This window comes from Pristis pectinata, chromosome 3, assembly GCF_009764475.1.
Source record: "Pristis pectinata isolate sPriPec2 chromosome 3, sPriPec2.1.pri, whole genome shotgun sequence".
NCBI lineage: Eukaryota > Metazoa > Chordata > Chondrichthyes > Rhinopristiformes > Pristidae > Pristis > Pristis pectinata.
This window is the reverse complement of record NC_067407.1, coordinates 2,921,163-2,939,965: the sequence shown is the minus strand read 5'-3', so window position 1 is coordinate 2,939,965 and position 18,803 is coordinate 2,921,163. Positions and strand designations below refer to the sequence as shown.

General features: G+C 44.4%; 1 protein-coding gene across 4 annotated transcripts in view; it reads right to left on the bottom strand.

Moving 5' to 3' along the window:
* The window catches only part of syde2 (synapse defective 1, Rho GTPase, homolog 2 (C. elegans)), a 100,130-nt gene extending 86,842 nt beyond the window's left edge, over positions 1 to 13,288 (bottom strand). For 2 of the 4 annotated variants that reach the window (XM_052013088.1, XM_052013092.1), the window contains exons 1-2: positions 12,980 to 13,254; positions 11,912 to 12,136 (exon numbers count right to left, since the gene is read on the bottom strand). In XM_052013088.1, coding sequence (XP_051869048.1) covers positions 11,912 to 12,136; positions 12,980 to 13,070 — 316 coding nt within the window. In that variant the 5' untranslated portion in view covers positions 13,071 to 13,254. Of the gene's footprint in view, positions 1 to 11,911; positions 12,137 to 12,979 lie in introns of all 4 variants that reach the window. The other 2 variants (XM_052013089.1, XM_052013090.1) reach the window with 2 other exon arrangements.
* Between the last annotated feature and the right edge of the window lie 5,515 nt (positions 13,289 to 18,803).

The window sequence follows — 18,803 nt, the reverse complement described above, 5'->3', positions numbered from 1 at the left end:
CTCAAAGTACACTATTCATTAGCTGCTGATTATATTGTGTTGATTTAGTGATACCATCTTTGCATCACCTAGAATATTGTTTATAGTTTAAGTAAAACAATAATTCTCATACCCCTACAGTTTCCAATGTTTAATTAACCATCAAGTAGTATCTATTTACAAATAACCATTCTGCTTTGAGGTGGCAAAATACAAAGTACCAATGAGTCTAACATACTCCACTGGCAAACAAATTTCTAACAATTATAGACACATTTCCATCAATACTCATTTTTTGTAGACCAGCATTTAACAAAAACAATGGCAATAAAATGCCCAGACAGCTGGAAAACCAAAAAATCTTTTTTAATAATGCAGCCCAAGAACAAAGGTAATACTAGGTAATGTTAGAGATCTGGAAGTATAAGGCTAACAGGAAGCTTACGAAGGAAATTAGGAGAGCCAGGAGGGGACATGAGAAGGCCTTGGTGGGCAGGATTAAGGAAAACCCCAAGACATTCTATATATGAAGAGCAAGAGGATAAGATGCGAAAGAATAGGGCCTATCAAGTGCAGCAGTGGGAAAGTGTGTATGGACCCGGAAGAAACAGCGGAGGTATTTAATGAATACTTTACATCAGTATTCACTATGGAAAAAGATCTGGGGGACTGTGGTGTGGACTTGCAGCAGGCTGAAAAGCTTGAGTATGTAGATATTAGGATGCTGGAACTTTTAGAAAGCATCAAGTTGGATAAGTCGCCGGGACCGGATGGGATATACCCCAGGCTGCCGTGGGAGGCAAGGGAAGAGATTGCGGAGCCTCTGACGATGATCTTTGCATCATCGATGGAGACGGGAGGTTCCAGAAGATTGGAGGGTTGCGCATGTTGTTCCCTTATTCAAGAAAGGGAGTAGAGATAGCCCAAGAAATTATAGACCAGTGAGTCTTACCTCAGTGGTTGGTAAGCTGATGGAGAAGATCCTGAGAGGCAGGATTTATGAACATTTGGAGAGGTATAATAATGATTAGGAACAGTCAACATGGCTTTGTCAAGGGCAGGTCCTGTCTTACGAGCCTGAATGAGTTTTTTTGACGATGTGACTAAACATCAATGAAGGGAGAGCAGTAGATGTAGTGCATATGGATTTCAGCAAGGCATTTGATAAGGTACCCCATGCAAGGCTTATTGAGAAAGTGAGGAGGCATGGGATCCAAGGGGACATTGCAATGTGGATCCAGAACTGGCTGGCTCACAGAAGGCAAAGAGTGGTTGTTGAAGGGTTATATTCTGCATGGAGGTCAGTGACCAGCGGTGTACCTCAGAGATCTGTTCTGGGACCTTTACTCTGTGATTTTTATAAACGACCTGGCTGAGGAAGTGGAGGGATGGGTTAGTAAGTTTGCAGATGACACAAAGGTTGGATGTGCTGTGGATAGTATAGAGGGCTGTCAGAGGTTACAGCGGGACATAGATAGGATGCAAAGTTGGACTGAGAAGTGGCAGGTGCAGTTCAACCCAAATAAGTGTGAAGTGGTTCATTTTGGTAGGTCAAATATGATGAGAGAATATAGGCTTAATGGTAGGACTCTTGGCAGTGTGGAGGATCAGAGGGATCTTGGGGTCTGAGTCCATAGGATGCTCAAAGCGGCTGCACAGGTTGACTCTGTGGTTAAGAGGGCATATGGTGTATTGTCCTTCATCAATTGTGGAATTGAACTTAGGAGCCGGGAGATATTGTTGCAGCTATATAGGACCCTGGTCAGACCCCACTTGGAGTACTGTGCTCAGTTCTGGTCGCCTCACTACAGGAAGGATGTGGAAGCCATAGAGATGGTGCAGAGGAGATTTACAAGGATGCTGCCTGGAATGCGGAGCATGCCTTATGAAAGCAGCTTGAGGGAACTCTGCCTTTCCTCCTCGGAGCGACAGAGGATTGGGGGGGGGGGGGGGGGGGGTGGGGGGAGAACCTGATAGAGGTATATAAGATGATGAGAGGCATTGATCAGGTGGATAGTCAGAGGCTTTTCCCCAGGGCTGAAATGGTGGCCAGAAGAGGACATAGGTTTAACGTGCTGGGGAGTAGGTATAGAGATGTCAGGGGTAAGTTTTTTTTTTAACTCAGAGTGGTGTGTGGAATGGGCTGCCGGCAATGGTGGTGGAGGCAGATACAATAGGATCTTTTAAGAGACAGTTGGATAGGTACATGGAGCTGAGTAAAATAGAGGGCTATGGGTAAGCCTAGTAATTTCTAGGGTAGGGACATGTTTGGCCTGAATTGTAGGTTTTTCTATGTTTCTAAAGATCAAATTGGAAAAGATTAATTCATTTTCAGAATAGTTTGTACTAATGTCTCTTTTGTTTATAGATAGTTTTAGAGCATTTAAAATAAACAATATTGGGAAATGGAATGTCTGATTCACCTCTTAAGAGTATGAAATACTGGCTATGAATAACAGAAGTTAACTATTATGGGGTATATTATTGTCACCTGTACCACAACACAATGAAAAGCTTTTGTTTGCATGCCATCCAGATACATCAATGTTGTAAAAAGAAAGTGCAAAATATAGAGTTGAGTTTACAGAGAAAGTACATTGGTATTGGTTTATTATTGTCACTTGTACCGAGGTACAGTGGAAAAACTTGTCTTGCATACCAATCATACAGGTCAATTCATTACACAGTGCGGTTACATTGAGTTAGTACAGAGTGCATTGATGTAGTACAGGTAAAAACAGTAACAGTACAGAGTGTCACAGCTACAGAGAAAGTGCAGTGCATTGAGGTACAAGGTCACAACAAGGTAGATCGTGAGGTCAGAGTCCACCTCATTGTATAAGGGAACTGTTCAATAGTCTTATCACAGTGGGGTAGAAGCTGTCCTTAAGTCTGGTGGTACATGCCCTCAGGCTCCTGTATCTTCTACCCGATGGTAGACAAAAAATGCAAGGGCATGAGGTAATTCTAGATTTCATTTTTTTAGCACGAGAGATCTGTTCAAGAGTCTGATAACAGCAGGATAGAAGCCGTCCTCAAGCCTGGTGGTACGTGCTCAAGCTTTTGTATCTTCTGCCCGAAGGGAGAGGGTAAGAGGGAATGACCAGGATGGGAGGCGTCCTTGATTATGTTGGCTGCTTTCCTGAGCCAATGGGAAGAGTAAACGAGTCAATGGAGGGGAGGCTGGGTTGTGTGATGGTTCACAACCATCTGCAATTTCTTGCAGTCTTGGGTATAGCAGTTGCCATACCAAGCAGCGATGTATCCAGATAGGATGCTTTGTATGGTGCATCTGTAAAAATTAGTAAGAGTCATCAGGGACATGCCAAATTTCCTTAGCCTTCTGGAGGAAGTATAGGCATTAGTGTGATTTCTTGGTCTGGGAGTCCATGTGGCTAGACCAGGACAAATTGGTGATATTTACATCTTTACAAGTAAATAAAAATCAGAGAAAAAGGACTGCAGATGCTGGAATTTAGATGAAAAATGCAATGCTGGTGGAACTCAGCAGGTCAGGCAGCATCTGTGGAGAAAAGCAGGCAGTTTTGGGTCAGGACCCTTCTTCAGGACTGAAGATAGGAAAAGTGGAAGCCCAATATATAGGAGGGAAAAGCAGAGCAGTGGTGGGTGGACAAAGAGGGGAGGTGGGGCGGGCACGGGGTGGTGATAGGTAGATGCAGGTAAGAGACAGTGACAGGCAGGTGCGGGGGGGGGGGGGAAAGAGAGCAGATCCACTGGGAGATGGGTCAAAGGATTGGAGAGAAAGGAAAAAAAAAAGAGATAGAGTAGGAAAGGGAAGAGGAGAAGCAGCATGGTGGTGGTGGGGGGGGGGGGGTACTTAAAGTGGGAGAATTCAATGCTCATGCTGTTAGGCTGCAGGGTTCCAAGACAGAAAATAAGGTGCTGTTCCTCCAGTTTGCGCTTGGAATTCTCTTGGCAGTGGAGGACACCAAGGACTGATATCTGTGATTGTGTGGGAGGGGAAGTTGAAGTGACCAGCGACAGGTAGATGCAGATTGCAGGTGTTCTGTGAAACAGTCACAGTCTGCATTTGGCCTCACCGATGTAGAGGAGGCCACACTTGGAGCACCGAATGCAGTAGATGATATTAAGGGAGGTGGAGGTGAATCTGTCTCACCTGAAAGGACTGTTTGGGTCCCTGGATGGTGGTGGTGTAGGGGCAGGTGTTGCACCTTTTGCAAGGTGGGGGGTGAGGGGGAAAAAAAAAAGAAAGGAGTGAACTAGGGAGTCACAGAGAGACCAGTTCCTACAGAAGGCAGAAGGGGATGGAGGGGAAGATGTACTTGGTAGTGGAGTCCCATTGGAGATGGCAGAGAAAAAAGGGATAGCATCCTTACAGGAGACAGGCTGGGGATGCTATCCGTTTTTCTCAATTTCTCCACCTCATCTTCTCCCATGAGGCTTTCCACTCCAGGATATCCGAGATGTCCAACTGCTTTTCTAACTAGGGCTTCCTTGACTGTGGTCAGAGCTCTCACCCATATCTCTATCATTTTCTGCACCTCCACCTCTCCCAAACCCAACAGGGACAGACTCCTTGTCCTTACATTTATCCCACCAGCCTATGTATCCAACACGTCATTCTCCGCCACCTCCAACAGGACATCACCACCAAGTACATCTTCCCCTCCCCATCCCTTTCTGCCTGTCGCAGGGACCACACTCTCTGTGACTCTCTAGTTCACTCCTCCTTCCACCCCCGCCCCCCACCCCAGGAATTTTCCACTGCCCCCACCACAGCAACACCTGCCTCTACACCACTACCATCCAAGGACCCAAACAGTCCTTTCAGGTGAGACAGATTCACCTGCATCTCCCTTAATATCATCTACTGCATTCGGTGCTCCGAATGTGGCAGCCTCTACATCGGTGAGGCCAAATGCAGACTAGGTGACTGTTTCACAGAACACCTGCGCTCTGTCCATTACTGCAATCTGCATCTCCCTGTTGCCAGTCACTTCAACTTTCCCTCCCACACTGCCATTGACATGTCAGTCCTCGGCCTCCTCCACTGCCAGGACAATTTCAAGTGTAAACTGGAGGAACAGCTCCTCATTTTCCATCTTGGAACCTTGCAGCCCAACAGCACGAACATTGAATTCTCCCTCTAAGTAATCCCCACACCCACCCCTCCCAACCATGCCTCTTTTCTTCCCTTTCCTAGACTCTCTCTCTCTCCTATCCCCCCTTTTGTTTTTCTCCTTTCCTTTGACCCATCCCCTGGTGGATCTGCTCTCCCCTCCTCTCACACCTGCCTTTCACTATCTCTTACCTGCATCTACCCTCACCACCTTGTGCCCACCCCACCTTCCCCTTTTGTCCACCCATCACTGCTCTGCTTTAGCCTCCTATATATTGGGCCTTCCCCTTTTCCCATCTCATCCGGAAGAAGGGTCCTGACCCAAAATGTTGACTGCCTGTTTCTCTCTACAGATGCTGCCTGGCCTGCCGAGTTCCTCCAGCATCATCATGTTTTTCATTGATAAAGTCACCAGGCCTGGATAAACACCATTGCGAGGAATAAAAACAAACAGGAAATCATCATTTTCCAGTCCTCTTTCGTGAAAAGCACTGTGCTGGCCTCATCTCAAAAATGAAAAGGGTAGACCGATTACAAGCCAGGCAGCCTAATGTTGATGGTGCAAAGCTTCAAGGGTAGTATCAAGATCCTTTAAAAAGGCACAGGTTCATCTAAGACAGTCAGCAAGGATAAGGATTGGTTGTGTCCATTGACAAAAATTTTGAAGGGATATGATCAGTTACTCCATATAATGTAGTCTGCATGGAACCTTTCAAAGGCTTTGCTAATGTCTATCTGTGGACCGATATTTAAAAAAAACAAATCCTTATGAAGTTCAAGGGAAAGCTACAAGCTGGAACCAAAATTGGCAGTGGAAGGAAGTCAAGAATGATGGCCAAGTGCTTAGTAACTGGTGAGCTATTTGCTGTGGTGTGCTGCAGGGATCAAGACTATGATGGTAGATATCAATGCATGGACCCAAATCTGGGAGCCATGATTTAGCCATTCACAGAACAATCAAAATTGATACTGGAGAAATAAAAAAAACTGGACTGCAATATTGTCAATGAATTCCATTTGACAAGTATGAGGCAATGCATTCAGGGAGGACAAACCAGACATAAATGGTATTGAGAAGTGGTCCAGAATAAAGCCTGGAAGTCATGCATCAACTTCTGGGCATTGCACTGAAGTCTATTAAGTGAGCTTTTTGCCCATGTTTGCTCCAGTCTTTTTGGACAATGCACAATTGCTGATAGGCATTGTATTTAAGCACACAGATCATGTTGCATTTATTAGGCATACCATAACACCACATACTTCCTCTATGCAGTCAATAGTGTAACTAAAACGTGCACCCAGGTACAACTCAGTTGTCATTAGTGAAGTGGCAAGTTATTTACACAGGTCATACTTGCTGCATTTCATAAACAGTACCTCAAATATGCAAGTGATTACTTTGAATTTGATCTGATCATGATTCAAGATTTTTTCAATTCCATTTGTTGATAGAAAGGAAATACTTCACTTGAACATAAAGCAATTTAATCCAAGAACTAAAATACTTGGTATGACCTCACTTTTTTTTAAAATCAAGTCCACAACTGCAAGCTTCCCAGCCATTCATGCTTTAGGGTTAGGGTTTTACTGGGCAATACTTTAAGTTAAGTAGCTGCTAATATCTCAGAAAATCTTTCATACAGAAGACAATATTTTTTATTAACATCCATTACCCTAACATTGCATACCATTTCCTCTGTTCAATTTATATTTTTGGATTGTGCTGAGGGAAGGAGATTTTTGGGGGTTGGGGGGGGGGGGGCCACATGCGACAACGAAGGAGGGAATTTGTGCCTCGAGGCTCAAGACAAGTAATTTAACGAACACATACATTCACTAAAGAAACCTCCACAAAATATTCCACATACCAGAGTCAACAGACCATATACATGTCTGGAATCAGTGCCCAAGGCTAGCAATTCTTCTCATGGCCAGTCTTTAGTACTGAAATAACTGTCAAGTTTCTTAACAGAATGTTAAATTACCTTAAAACTAAATTTAAGATCTAAAACCAGAATTGCATAGTTGAAATTAAAGGTTATGTTTTAATGGCTCAAATATTCCTTCCTAAACACTTTTGATGTTTTAAGTTTGGTTTTCAGAAATCCAATCTCAAACTAGAAAAACAGTTTAAGGAATAAAAACTTAGGTCAATATAGTTAACCTACAGAAGCCCAATAGGAAAAACAATACAATTTGGTTCAATAGTTTTGCTTTTGTATGTTTTATACACACAAGTCATGAAAAAAATCATCAACTTGACACATTACCACTTCTCTCCAAAGACCCTGCATGACCCAAATGATTCTAACATTTTCTATTTCAGACCCATAGTGTGCCATTTGTTGTTATATACTTGCTGGAAATAGTAAATGGCAAATCATATGGTACTGCACATTATGTATCTGCCACATTCAACATTCTCACACTAATTTTGACTAACAATACCTTATTTTGTGGAATGACCCAAATGGAAGAATAAAATGGTGCAGACTAAATTTGGAATGCAGAACTATATATTTAAGGTGTTATACAAAGAAGAATGGTATTGTAGAATTTTGCATAATACTTCAATATATTAACTTAGAAGCAAATTTTTGCAGAGAAAAATTACATCTAATTGAGACAACATAGCTAATCTATTATCAAATTCTATCAATAATAGCTTTTTGTTCTAGTACTTTTACAGACTAGAAATGGCCAATAGGATCTCCAAAAGGGCAGTGGCACAAGTTTCAATTTGAAAGGATTCCCACCACCACCTTCCTAGGTTTTCACTTCTGCTCAAGATTTCAATACATGAATCTTTTCAGTAAGCAGTGAGTAAATTGGATCATTCCACCCACCCAGCTCCCCCAGATCAAGTCAATCAAGCATAATTATAAAAAGGAAACAAAGTTAATTTGCCAGAGCTTTTACTACATAGTTCTTCATCAGCACAATATTCAAATCTCATGCTTGGCTGGCCAATTTTATCTCCAGTGTCAAGGACTACAATGAATATTCTAGACTGAGGGAATAGACAGAACTTATGACTAATTCTAGCAAACATCCATATATTAAAACCCTAATACACTGTAGTCAAATATGAAAATTTGCATAACTACAAACTGTGGAACAGACCCCACCAGCAAGGTATGTAAGAAAACTGTGGGAGGGAGAAAAAAAATAATTCACTGGTGGAACAGAAATTCTAAAAAGGTAGAACAAGATGTTTCCCACTGCCTCAGGAAAGCAGCTAACATAATCAAAACCTCTCCCATCCCAGACATTCTCTCTTCTCCCCCCTTTCATCAGGCAGAAGATACAAATGCTTGAAAACACACCGCCAGGCTCAGGGAGAACTTCTATCCCACAGCTACAAAACTCTTGAACAATAAAGATGAACTCAAATCTACCTTGTGGTGGCCCTTGCACCTTATTTGTCTACCCACACTGCACTCTCTGCAGCTAACACTATATTCTGCATTGTTATTGCTTTTTCCCTTTGTACTACCTCTATGTACTTATGTTTGGAATGATCTTATGGATAGCATGCAAAACAGTTTCTCCACTGTATCTCTGTACATGTGACAATAATAAACCAATTAAACAAAAAAACCACAAGGCAGCCAGATATAATTCCACCCATATTCCATTTGAACACTAATCTTCAATTACTCATTCAACAATCTACAACACAAGTCCCATAAAGACTAAAAGTTCTCATCATATTAACCCAATTAGAAGCTATCAAAAATAGTATCCTTGAGGAACTGAGCCGTTGAATTTTTAAAGCAGAATTAGATAGATTCCTCATGAGACAAGTAGACAGTTTCTGGGGTAGGGTTGGGAATAGACTGGAATACAGAGTTGCTGTTACAATCAAATCAGCCATGGTCTTATTGAATGGTGGAGCAAACTCTGGAAGCAAAATGGCCTACTCAGTCCTAATTTGTGTACTGGAAATCAGAAGTCAGACATCAATAGCATATCATCACTTGTTTTGCAAGACATGTTCAATGCACAATATTTCAGCACAGCACTCAAAGAAAATATTAGAACCTCAATCAACAGCAGTAAAAAAGGGGCAAAATAAACAAGTCTCATACGTGAACTATTTTAGAATTCTTTTCTCCTGCCATATCTACAGTATTCCATTTAATGACAACCTAAAAAGACATGTCCAAGCATGATCGAGCTCACATTTAATTAGAATTTTAATATCTGAAAAGATTCAAATTTTAACCTTGTTAATTCTAAATTTTCAGCATTACAAGAACACAAGAAAATAGTAGGCCACCTGGTTCCTCCTAGCCTGCCCTGCCATTCAGTATGATCACAGTTGATCTATGCTGGCCTCAACTTCTGTGCCAGTTCCCATAACGCTCAATTCCAATGTTTCAAATTATATAAATATTTGGACTGATTTGTAAGGTAAATGAAGCTGCTTAAAATTATACACAAGATCAATAACAATTTTGAAAAAATCCACACAATAGGTCAGAATGGAAATCAGGGCAGGAGTTCTCAATTTAGTTTCTGAAAGCAGTTAAGTAACCTGCATTTATCACAAGAAGCCATATAACTTCAACGGGTATAACTAGGAATTATATTGCATTAACCAATATATTTTCACTAATGTTTTACTTTGCAAGAAGTTGACAGCTCTATTAAAGCAATGCCATCATTAAGTGTGAACATTATTACTAACCATTTAGTATATAAAGAAAAACTGCAAACAAACCCAAAGGTTTAGCACTTTATTTGCCAGATATATAAAGATGGCATGAAAGAATACATTTATCAGGGTACAAACTGGAATTTTTAATAAAAACATACATATTCACTAAAAGGATGTGGGCTTCAGAGGCTGAGGCAACATTTCATTGCCCATCCCTAGTTTCCCTTGAGAAGGTGCTAGTTAGCTGCCTTCTTGAACCAACCACTGCAGTTCGTGAGGTGTGGGTACACTCAATGCTGTTAAGGAGAATGTTCCAAGATTTTGACCCAGCAACAGTGAAGGAACAGCAATATAGTTCCAAGTCAGGATGGGGTATGGCTTGAAGGGCAACTTCCAGGGGGTGGTGTTCCCCATGCTTTAGCTGCCCTTATCTCCTAGCTGTAGAGGAGATAGGTTTGGAAGATGGTGCCCAAGGAGTCTTGGCAAGTTGCTGCAGTGCATCCAGTAGATAGTACAAACTGCCAGTACTGTGCATCAGTGGCAAAGCAAGTGAATGGTTTAGGATGGGGTGCAATTCCGGCCACTGCCTGTAAGGAGTTTGTACGTTCTCCTAGTGTCTGTGTAGGTTTCCTCTGGGTGCTCTGGTTTCCTCCCACATTCCAAAGACATACGGGTTAGGAAGTTGTGGGCATGCTATGTTGGCGCCAGAAGTGTGGCGACACTTACGGGCTACCCGCAGAACACTACACAAAAGATGTATTTCACTGTGCGTTTCAATGTACATGTGACTAATAAAGATATCTTATCAAGAGGGCTGCTATGTTTTATATGGTGTCAAGCTTCTTGACTGTCGTTAAAGCTTCACTCATCCAGGCAAGTGGAGAATATTCCATCACACTCCCAACTTGAGCCATGCAGATGATGGACAAGCTTTAGGGAGTTAGGTGGTGAGTCATTCACCACAGGATTCCTAGCCTCTGATCTGCTCTTGTAGCCACAATGTGTATATGGCTGCTTCAGTTCAGTTTCTGGTCAATGGTAACCCCCAGGAGATTGATAGTGGGGGAATTCAGTGAAGCCAACACCATTGAATGTCAGGGAGTGATAGCTGGATTTTCACTTTTGGATATTGCCATTGTCTGGCATGAATGTTACTTGCCACCTATCAGCCCAGGCCTGGACATTGCCTCGGACTTGCTGAATTTAGATGTGGTCTGCTTTATTCTCTGAGGAGTCACGGACTTGCTGAATTTGGATGTGGTCTGCTTTATTATCTGAGGAGCCACGAATGGTGCAGAACATCGTGCAGTGAACATTCCTACTTCTGACAAGAATGAAGGAAGGTCATTGGTGGAGCAGCTGAAGATAGTTGAGCCTTGCACACTACCCCAAGGAACTCCTGCAAGGATGTCCTGTGGCTGAGATGATTGACCTCCAACCATCTTCCTTTGTGCTAGCTATAATTCCAACCAGCAGATTGTTTCCCCCAACTCCAGTGTAGCCAAGGCTCCCTGATGCCACACTCCATCAAATGCTGCCTTGAGTCAAGGGCAGTTACTCCCATGTCACCTCTGGAATTTAGCTCTTTTGTCTATGTTTGAACTAAGGTTGTAGAAGTCAGGAGCCAAGCAACTTTGGCAAAACCCAATCAGAGCTTTAGTGAAAAGGTTGTTGCTAAATGTCACTTGATAGCACTATTGATTACACCTTTGATCATTTTGCTACTGAGGAAAACAACACCATCTTCAGTGTCACTAACTTTTAACATACATACTTTTATGAAACTTCCAATTAATAACCATCACTAAAAGCATTTACAATCACAGTTATGCAACAAATTCAAAACTAACTCCATACAGCACTTACAATATGAATTGCCAACCAATTAATTTTAAATACTTTTTTATTAAAAGATTGACTATATTGCATTCATAGCGTTAATTTGTAATATAGTGTTAGTAGCAGTCTATCACCCTTGAAAATTCAGACTCAGCATTAAGAAAGGAACCTCCACCAGCATTCTTCATCAAATCAGCAAAAGACCAGAGGCAGAATTCCACTTCCAGACAGCCCGTTCTGGAGAGCAAGACACCAGCTGGATGCTTTAAGACAAACCCATGCACGAGTCCCAGTGAAGGAGCGATCCAGTTGCCACAGCAACTGCCTACCTGTCAGCAAAACCCTTTGGCTGGTAGGGGAAGATGCCGTTTTGTTTCCTTGCACTCTGACAGCCACAGGGAAACTTGCCTTCTGTACTTCTACTTTGCTGGTTGCCTGACCTGGCAATGGACCAGATGGCATACTGACTTTTACGGACCCACTAATACGCTCTTTCATCTCCAAGGACAGCATGCGCCCTCTGTGCATCCATTCTTGCATTTTGTTGACCGTCACTGCAGGTGGTTTTAAAGAACAGCCCTGCCTACCATCTTGCTTGTCATACGATCCACAGACCCCGTCAATGGACCCCCCCAACTTATCCACCTTAAAGCTAGCGTCATTCAGCATCAGACCACTTTCTGAAGGCTGGGTTACATCCTCCGCACACACTGGAGCGTCAGCTGCGGGTGAGTGGCCGAGGGGCGAGCTCCCAGCCTGGCTGGAGGGCTGGCCCTGGCCGTGCACCCTCGGCTCTGGCCGGTCAGCGAGAAGGGAGACGTAGTCAATGACCCCGTCGCTCACTGACCGCTGCAGAGGGGGTCTGGGCAGCGGGCTGAGGGCTGCCGTGCTCTGGCTGGCGACTTCTCTCGGGGGAGGAGGCAGGCAACCGGAGAGCTGTCCGGAGGAGGCCCGGGCTGGCGAAGGCGAATGGACAGTGTCCCGGGGAGAGGCGGTGGCCGCCGGGTTGTCCATGGGCATGTCGTGCATGGCGTGGAGCAGGTAATAGGCTTCTTGCAGCTGGCTCCTCAGCCTCTCCTTCTCCCGGGCACTCTCCCTGCCGCCGCCGCTGCGGCACGGCGAAGCGGCGGAGACGGGGAGCTCCGGCCGCCCAGACCCGCAGGCCCGCGGCCGCTGGTTGTCATAGTAATCGTCGTCACCGTCGTCGGCCAGGCCGCGGTCCGGCGGCCCTCGGCCGGCCAGGCCCTCACACACGCTTCGCCTCTCATCCTCTCCTCCGGCTGGCACCGGGGAGCCCCGACTGCCGCCCCCCGAACCCCCTAACCCAACCCCCCGGGGCCCGGCCTGGAACTGTTGTTGTCGTCGCCGCCGCCGTTGGTGAAGAAGCTTCGCTTTACCTTCGTGGCTCCTCGAGCCGCCGTTCGCCGTCTTCTTGGGCTTCTTCCCCCTCAGCTTGGCGAACAAAGTCCGGCGTAAGGGATCGGCCATTCCTGCTCGGTTTCCCCCGCTCCCAAACACGATCGCTCGCTTGCTCTCACGCCCGGTCCGGCGGCGGCAGCAGCACCCCAGCCTCTTCCCTCAGCGCGCCCCTGCGCGCACTGCCCGCTGCTGCCACTCGACCTTGCTCTTCACTCCGTCCGGCACCTTCCGCGCACGCGTCAGCCATCCTCGAGCCGCGGCTCGCGACTGGGGCGCACAACCGCCGCGGCGCGAGGCGGCAAACACGCCGGGACGGACAGCCCCGACCGCCCAATCCCCGCCCCTCCTCCGATACGCTCAGCCAATGGGAGAGCAGGACCGGTTGAGGGGGGGAATGCGCCCGCCCCCTTTGCTCCGCCCCTCACCTCAGCACACCTGAGCTCCGTCGGGAGGACAGGTAACTGTAAGGAGGGAATGGGAAGGGGCTGAGGGAAAACACTGAAAAGAAATGGGAGGCTGGGGAGAAAGAGGTGGCTTAGAGAAAGGCTGACAGGGAAGAATGTGAATACATGAAGAATGTGACCTTACATCTTATTGCCTGCCTGCACTGCACTTTCTCTGTAGCTGTTACCTCTTATTCTGCATTCTGTTATGGTTTTACCTCATATTACCTCAATGCACTGTTGTAATGAATTGACCTGTATGAATGGTTTGCAAGACAAGTTTTTCACTGTAGCTCAGTGAGTGATAATAACAAACCAATTCCAGCGCCAAAGTGGGAGCCAGGAGGAGGCCATTTGGCCACTGGAGTCTGTCTCACCGTTCAACAAGATCAACCCAAGATACCAATTTCCTGCAGAATCTCTATATCCCTTGATTCCTTTAATTTCCAAAAGTCTATAATTTTTGTTTGTTGCTCCGGATTCCAGCATCTGCAGTGTCTTTTGTTTGTCGCTCCAATAATCTATGCATCTGTTGTAAACACGGTCAATGACTCAGACGAAGAGCCTCAACCGGAAGCATCAACTGTCCATTTCCCTTCATAGATGCTACCTGACCCACTGAGTTCCTCCAGTGCTTTGTGTGTTGCTCCAGATTCCAGCATCTGCAGTCTCTTGAGCCTCCATTGACTTCTGTTTTAAAGATTTCCAAAAATATCACCAATCTATGAGTGAGGAAATTTCAGTCCTAAATGGCCTGCCCAATATCTTGAAAACACAATCCCTAGATCTAAACTCTTTAACCAGTTGACTCTGTTGAGCCTTTTAAGAATTTTGTACATTTCAGCGTCACCTCTTATTCTTCTAAACTCTAGAGATCAGAAGCTTGGCCTACACAATTTTTCCTCAAATGATCAGTTCTCAATCCGGGAACCTGTCTGGTAAATTATCAACGCACTCCCCTACAGCAAGTATATCCTTTTCTAGGTCATTAGACCAAAATTGCACATAATGCTTCAGATGTGGTCTCACCAAGGCCCTATATAATTGTAGTAAGACATCTTTGCCCTGTACTCAAAACCTCTTGAAATGAAGGCCAACATATCATTTGCCTTCCTAATTGCTCCTGTGCTGCATTCTGGCTTTCAATAACTCATGAACAAGGACCCCTAGATTGCTTTGAATATCAACACTTCCCAGTCTCTGACCATTTAAAACATATTCTGCAATTCTGTTTTTTTTCACCAACAGGTAATAATCCACATTTTACTCCATCTCCCATGTAATCATCAACTCACTCAGTTTGTCTATATCCCCTTGATGTTGCTTTGCATCCTTGTCATCAGCACACTTGGAATACATTTGGTCCCATCAACTAAATTGTTATTATAGATTGCTGGAGTCCAAGCAACAATCCCTATGTTACCCCAGTGGTCAAAGCCTGCCAATCTGAGAAGGACCTGTTTATTCCTACTTTCTTTATATATCTGTTAACCAACTTTCAATTCACACTAGTATATTATTCCAATTCCATGTTCACCAATCTCCTGTGTGAAAAGTTATTGAAAACCTTATAAAAATAAGGGAACCTTGGTTATCAAGGGATATTGAGGCTCCAGTAAAGAAAAAGAAGGAGGTGCATATCAGATACAGTATAGGCAGTTAGGATCAAATGAGGCACTTGAGGAGTATAAGAAATGCAAGAGAACATTTAGGAGAGAAATCAGGAGGGCTAAAAGAGGACATGAGGTTGTTCTGGTGGACAAGGTGAAAGAGAATCCGAAGGGTTTCTATAACTATAGTGGTCCTCTTGAAGATCAGTGTGGTCATCTATGCGTGGAGCCAAAAGAGATGGGGAAGATTTTAAATTGGATTTTTTGCATCTGTGTTTACTCAGGAGACATACACAGAGTCTAGAGAACTGAGGAAAAATAGTAGTGAGGTCATGGACCATATCCGGATTACGGAAGAGGAGGTGCTTGCTGTTTTAAAGTGAATTAGGGTGGATAAATCCCCAGGGCTTGGCAAGATGTCCCCTCGGACCTTGTGGGAGGCTAGTGCAGAAATTGCAGGGGCCCTGGCAGAGATATTTAGAAAGTTCTTAGCTGTGGGTGAGGTGCCGGAGGACTGGAGGATAGCTAATGTTGTTCCATTGTTTAAGAAAGGCCCTAAGAATAAATTGGGAAATTATAGGCTGGTGAGCCTGACGTCAGTCGTGGGTAAATTATTGGAAGGTATTCTGAGAGACAGGATATATAAGTATTTGGGTAGGCAGGGCCAGATTAGGGATAGTCAACATGGCTTTTTGCATGGCAGGTCATGTCTAACCCTAACCCTAACCCTCCTGATCCCACATACACTCACGTACATTCCCCCCCAAACACTTACACCTGGATCCCAAATTCACCACCACCACCCCCAGCCCCTTCCTCTAAAACCCTAGCCAACACCTCGACTAACCCTAACCAACTCCTCGACTAACCCTTACCAAACATACCCACATAGCAAAACCCTCCACAAACACAGTTTCCACGCTATTAAGATATGGAGTCTGGAATAAGGCACAGATTGCAATAAAGGCGAGTGGAGCAAGACCAGGATAATGAAGGCATGAGCCAAATCAAAGTGGCAGGGTCCAGTGAGACTGAATCTCCAGTAACGAGATCAATGAACACAAGAGGGATAATTTTCCCACTCCCCGCTAACTCACAACCTAAACCTAACCGCCCAAATACTTACACCCGGGTCCCAAATTCACCACCACCTCCCCCAGCCCCCCTCCCTAAACCTAACATCACAAAACCCGAGCCAACTCTCCGACTAACCCTTGCCAACTCCTCGACTAACCCTTGCCAACTCCTCGACTAACCCTTGCCAACTCTCCAACTAACCCAAGCCAACTCCCCCACATAGCAAAACCCTCCACAAACACAATTTCCCACCCTATTAATATATGGAGTCTGGAATAAGTCACAGATCACAATAAAGGCAAGTGGAGCGAGACCAGGATAATGAAATTGTGAGCCAAATCAAAGTGGCATGGTCCAGTGAGACTGAATCTCCAGTAACGAGATCAATGAACACAAGAGGGATAATTTTCCCACTGCCCGATAACTCATAACCTAACTAATAGAGCTTTTCGAGGAGGTTACCAGGAAGGTTGATGAAGGGAAGGCGGTAGATATTGTCTACATGGACTTTAGCAAGGCCTTTGACAAAGTCTCACATGGGAGGCTGCTCCAGAAGGTTAAGTCACTTGGCATTCAAGATGAAGTAGTCAATTGGATTCTACATTGGCTTAGTGGGAGAAGCCAGAGAGTGGTAGTAGATGGATGTCTCTCTGACTGGAAGCCTGGGACAAGTGGTGTGTCGCAGGGATCGGTGCTGGGTCCGTTGTTGTTGATCATTTATATTAATGATTAAGATGATAATGTGGTAAACTGGATCAGCAAATTTGCATCAATATTGTCAGCCCATATTTCAATCAACTTATCTGTGATTCTGCCATTCACCTACATTAGGGGCAATTTATAGTGGTTAATTAACTTTCCTACCTGCACGTCTTTGGAATATAGGAGGAAACCAGAACATCCAAAGGAAACCCACCCAGTCACAGGGAGAACATGCAAACTCCACAGACAACACCAGAGGTCAGGATTGAATCTGGGTCACTGGAACTCTGCTAACAGTGCCACTGTACTGCCCCAAATAGATCAAAACTGGGGGGAAATGTCAGAAATGAGCCATGATATGTACTTAGAGACCTTGAACCCAGCCAGGTCCTACACTCCAGTCCACTCTGATTGACCATCAGTCAGTACAAGGAAATTGCTATTCCTCTTTTCACAAAATTTCTACAAGTATTCTCTGAAAAAGTCCAGTAGGTCATCACTATGACTACTGTGGCGACTCACCGTCTAGTCGGGCGAACCGGCTCGGCAGTCGGGTCGCGCGGCGTCGGAGCGACGAGGCCCAAGATGGCGGCGGGCCTCGTCTTTCCGAGTGACGGGGAGAACCCGCGCGCGGGAAAGTCCTGATGATGTAGGACTTACGTCATTGCCGGCTTTTTTGGGCGGGAGTTTTTCTCCCTTAAAGGGCCCGCACAAGGCAGGAAAATAAACCAGTTCTGTTTGGCAATCCTCCGAGTAGAGTCTTGTTTTATTCCGCGGTAGCAACCGCTACACTACAAAGATTTTGGTGGCTTATTCCTACTACTTTAGCAAATACTGCATGTGGTTACCAATGATTCAAGGTCACTGTCCAAAGAGGATCAGTAATCAAAGCTTTCAGTTACTTTCTTGCAAAGTATTCCTGCGTGCTCAGTATGAAGTTCAGCTCAAATTTATTCTCCCAATGTAGTTTCAGTTCTTCATCTGTACACTGGTCAAATCCTGTCCATCCTTTCAAAGTGTATTAATAGATCATTTTCAACACTGGGCCTCTCTGGGTCTTGTCTGTGATTTCAGTCACAGTTACTGGAAAGTTGTCATTGAATGCATTCAACATGTAAATCAGTTTCACTTCCAAGATCAAGATTTCTCATTCATTAAGTGTCAGAGCATTTGCAATGGCATTCTGCTTGAAACTTCTATGGTTGACCATATGCTTACACTATGAAAGTTTCTTTACCTTTGCATCCCGATGCTGCCTTAGTAAGTATCACTAATTTGGGATCTAATATTGCTAGTCGTGGTTTGTAATCTATTATTAGGGTAAAGGATTTGCCTTGTAAAAATTGGTGAAAGCATCTCAATTGCAAACATATTCCAAGTGTTTCTTCATGATTTGTGCTCACTTGAGCTTTCTCCTTATAAAAGTGTAAGAACAGAAAGTGATGGGTCTCTCCTTCCCATCACTCATCTTGTGACATATCACTGCACCTACACCATCAAATTACACATCATATGCCAACTTCAAATCACAGATATTATTGTAATGAAGGAAAAAAGTTTCACTTTCTCACTTTTTCTTGCATTCATTATATTATCTTTGTTGCTCCTGGCTGCACAACCATTACATGCAACATGAAAAGAGGTCCAACCAGGATTACAGGAGAAATTAAAGGTGCTATTAAGTCTAATGAAAAGGCTTACTAAGTTGACAGAAAAAAGCAGTAAACTTGGGGAATGGGAGCAATTTAGAATTCAAAGAAACTGCAGAGTTGTGGACACAGTTCAGCACATCACAGGAACCAGCCTCCCCTCCATGGACTATGTCTACATTTCTCACTGCCTAAGTGAGTATCAAAGTATGACCTGGTTCCTTCATATCTTCTAGCTTTAAGTGGAGCAGCTGGGAAGGTGGTCAGGAAAGTTAAGGAAGCTCACATGAAGCAAGTGTTGTAAGGACATTACAAACTTCA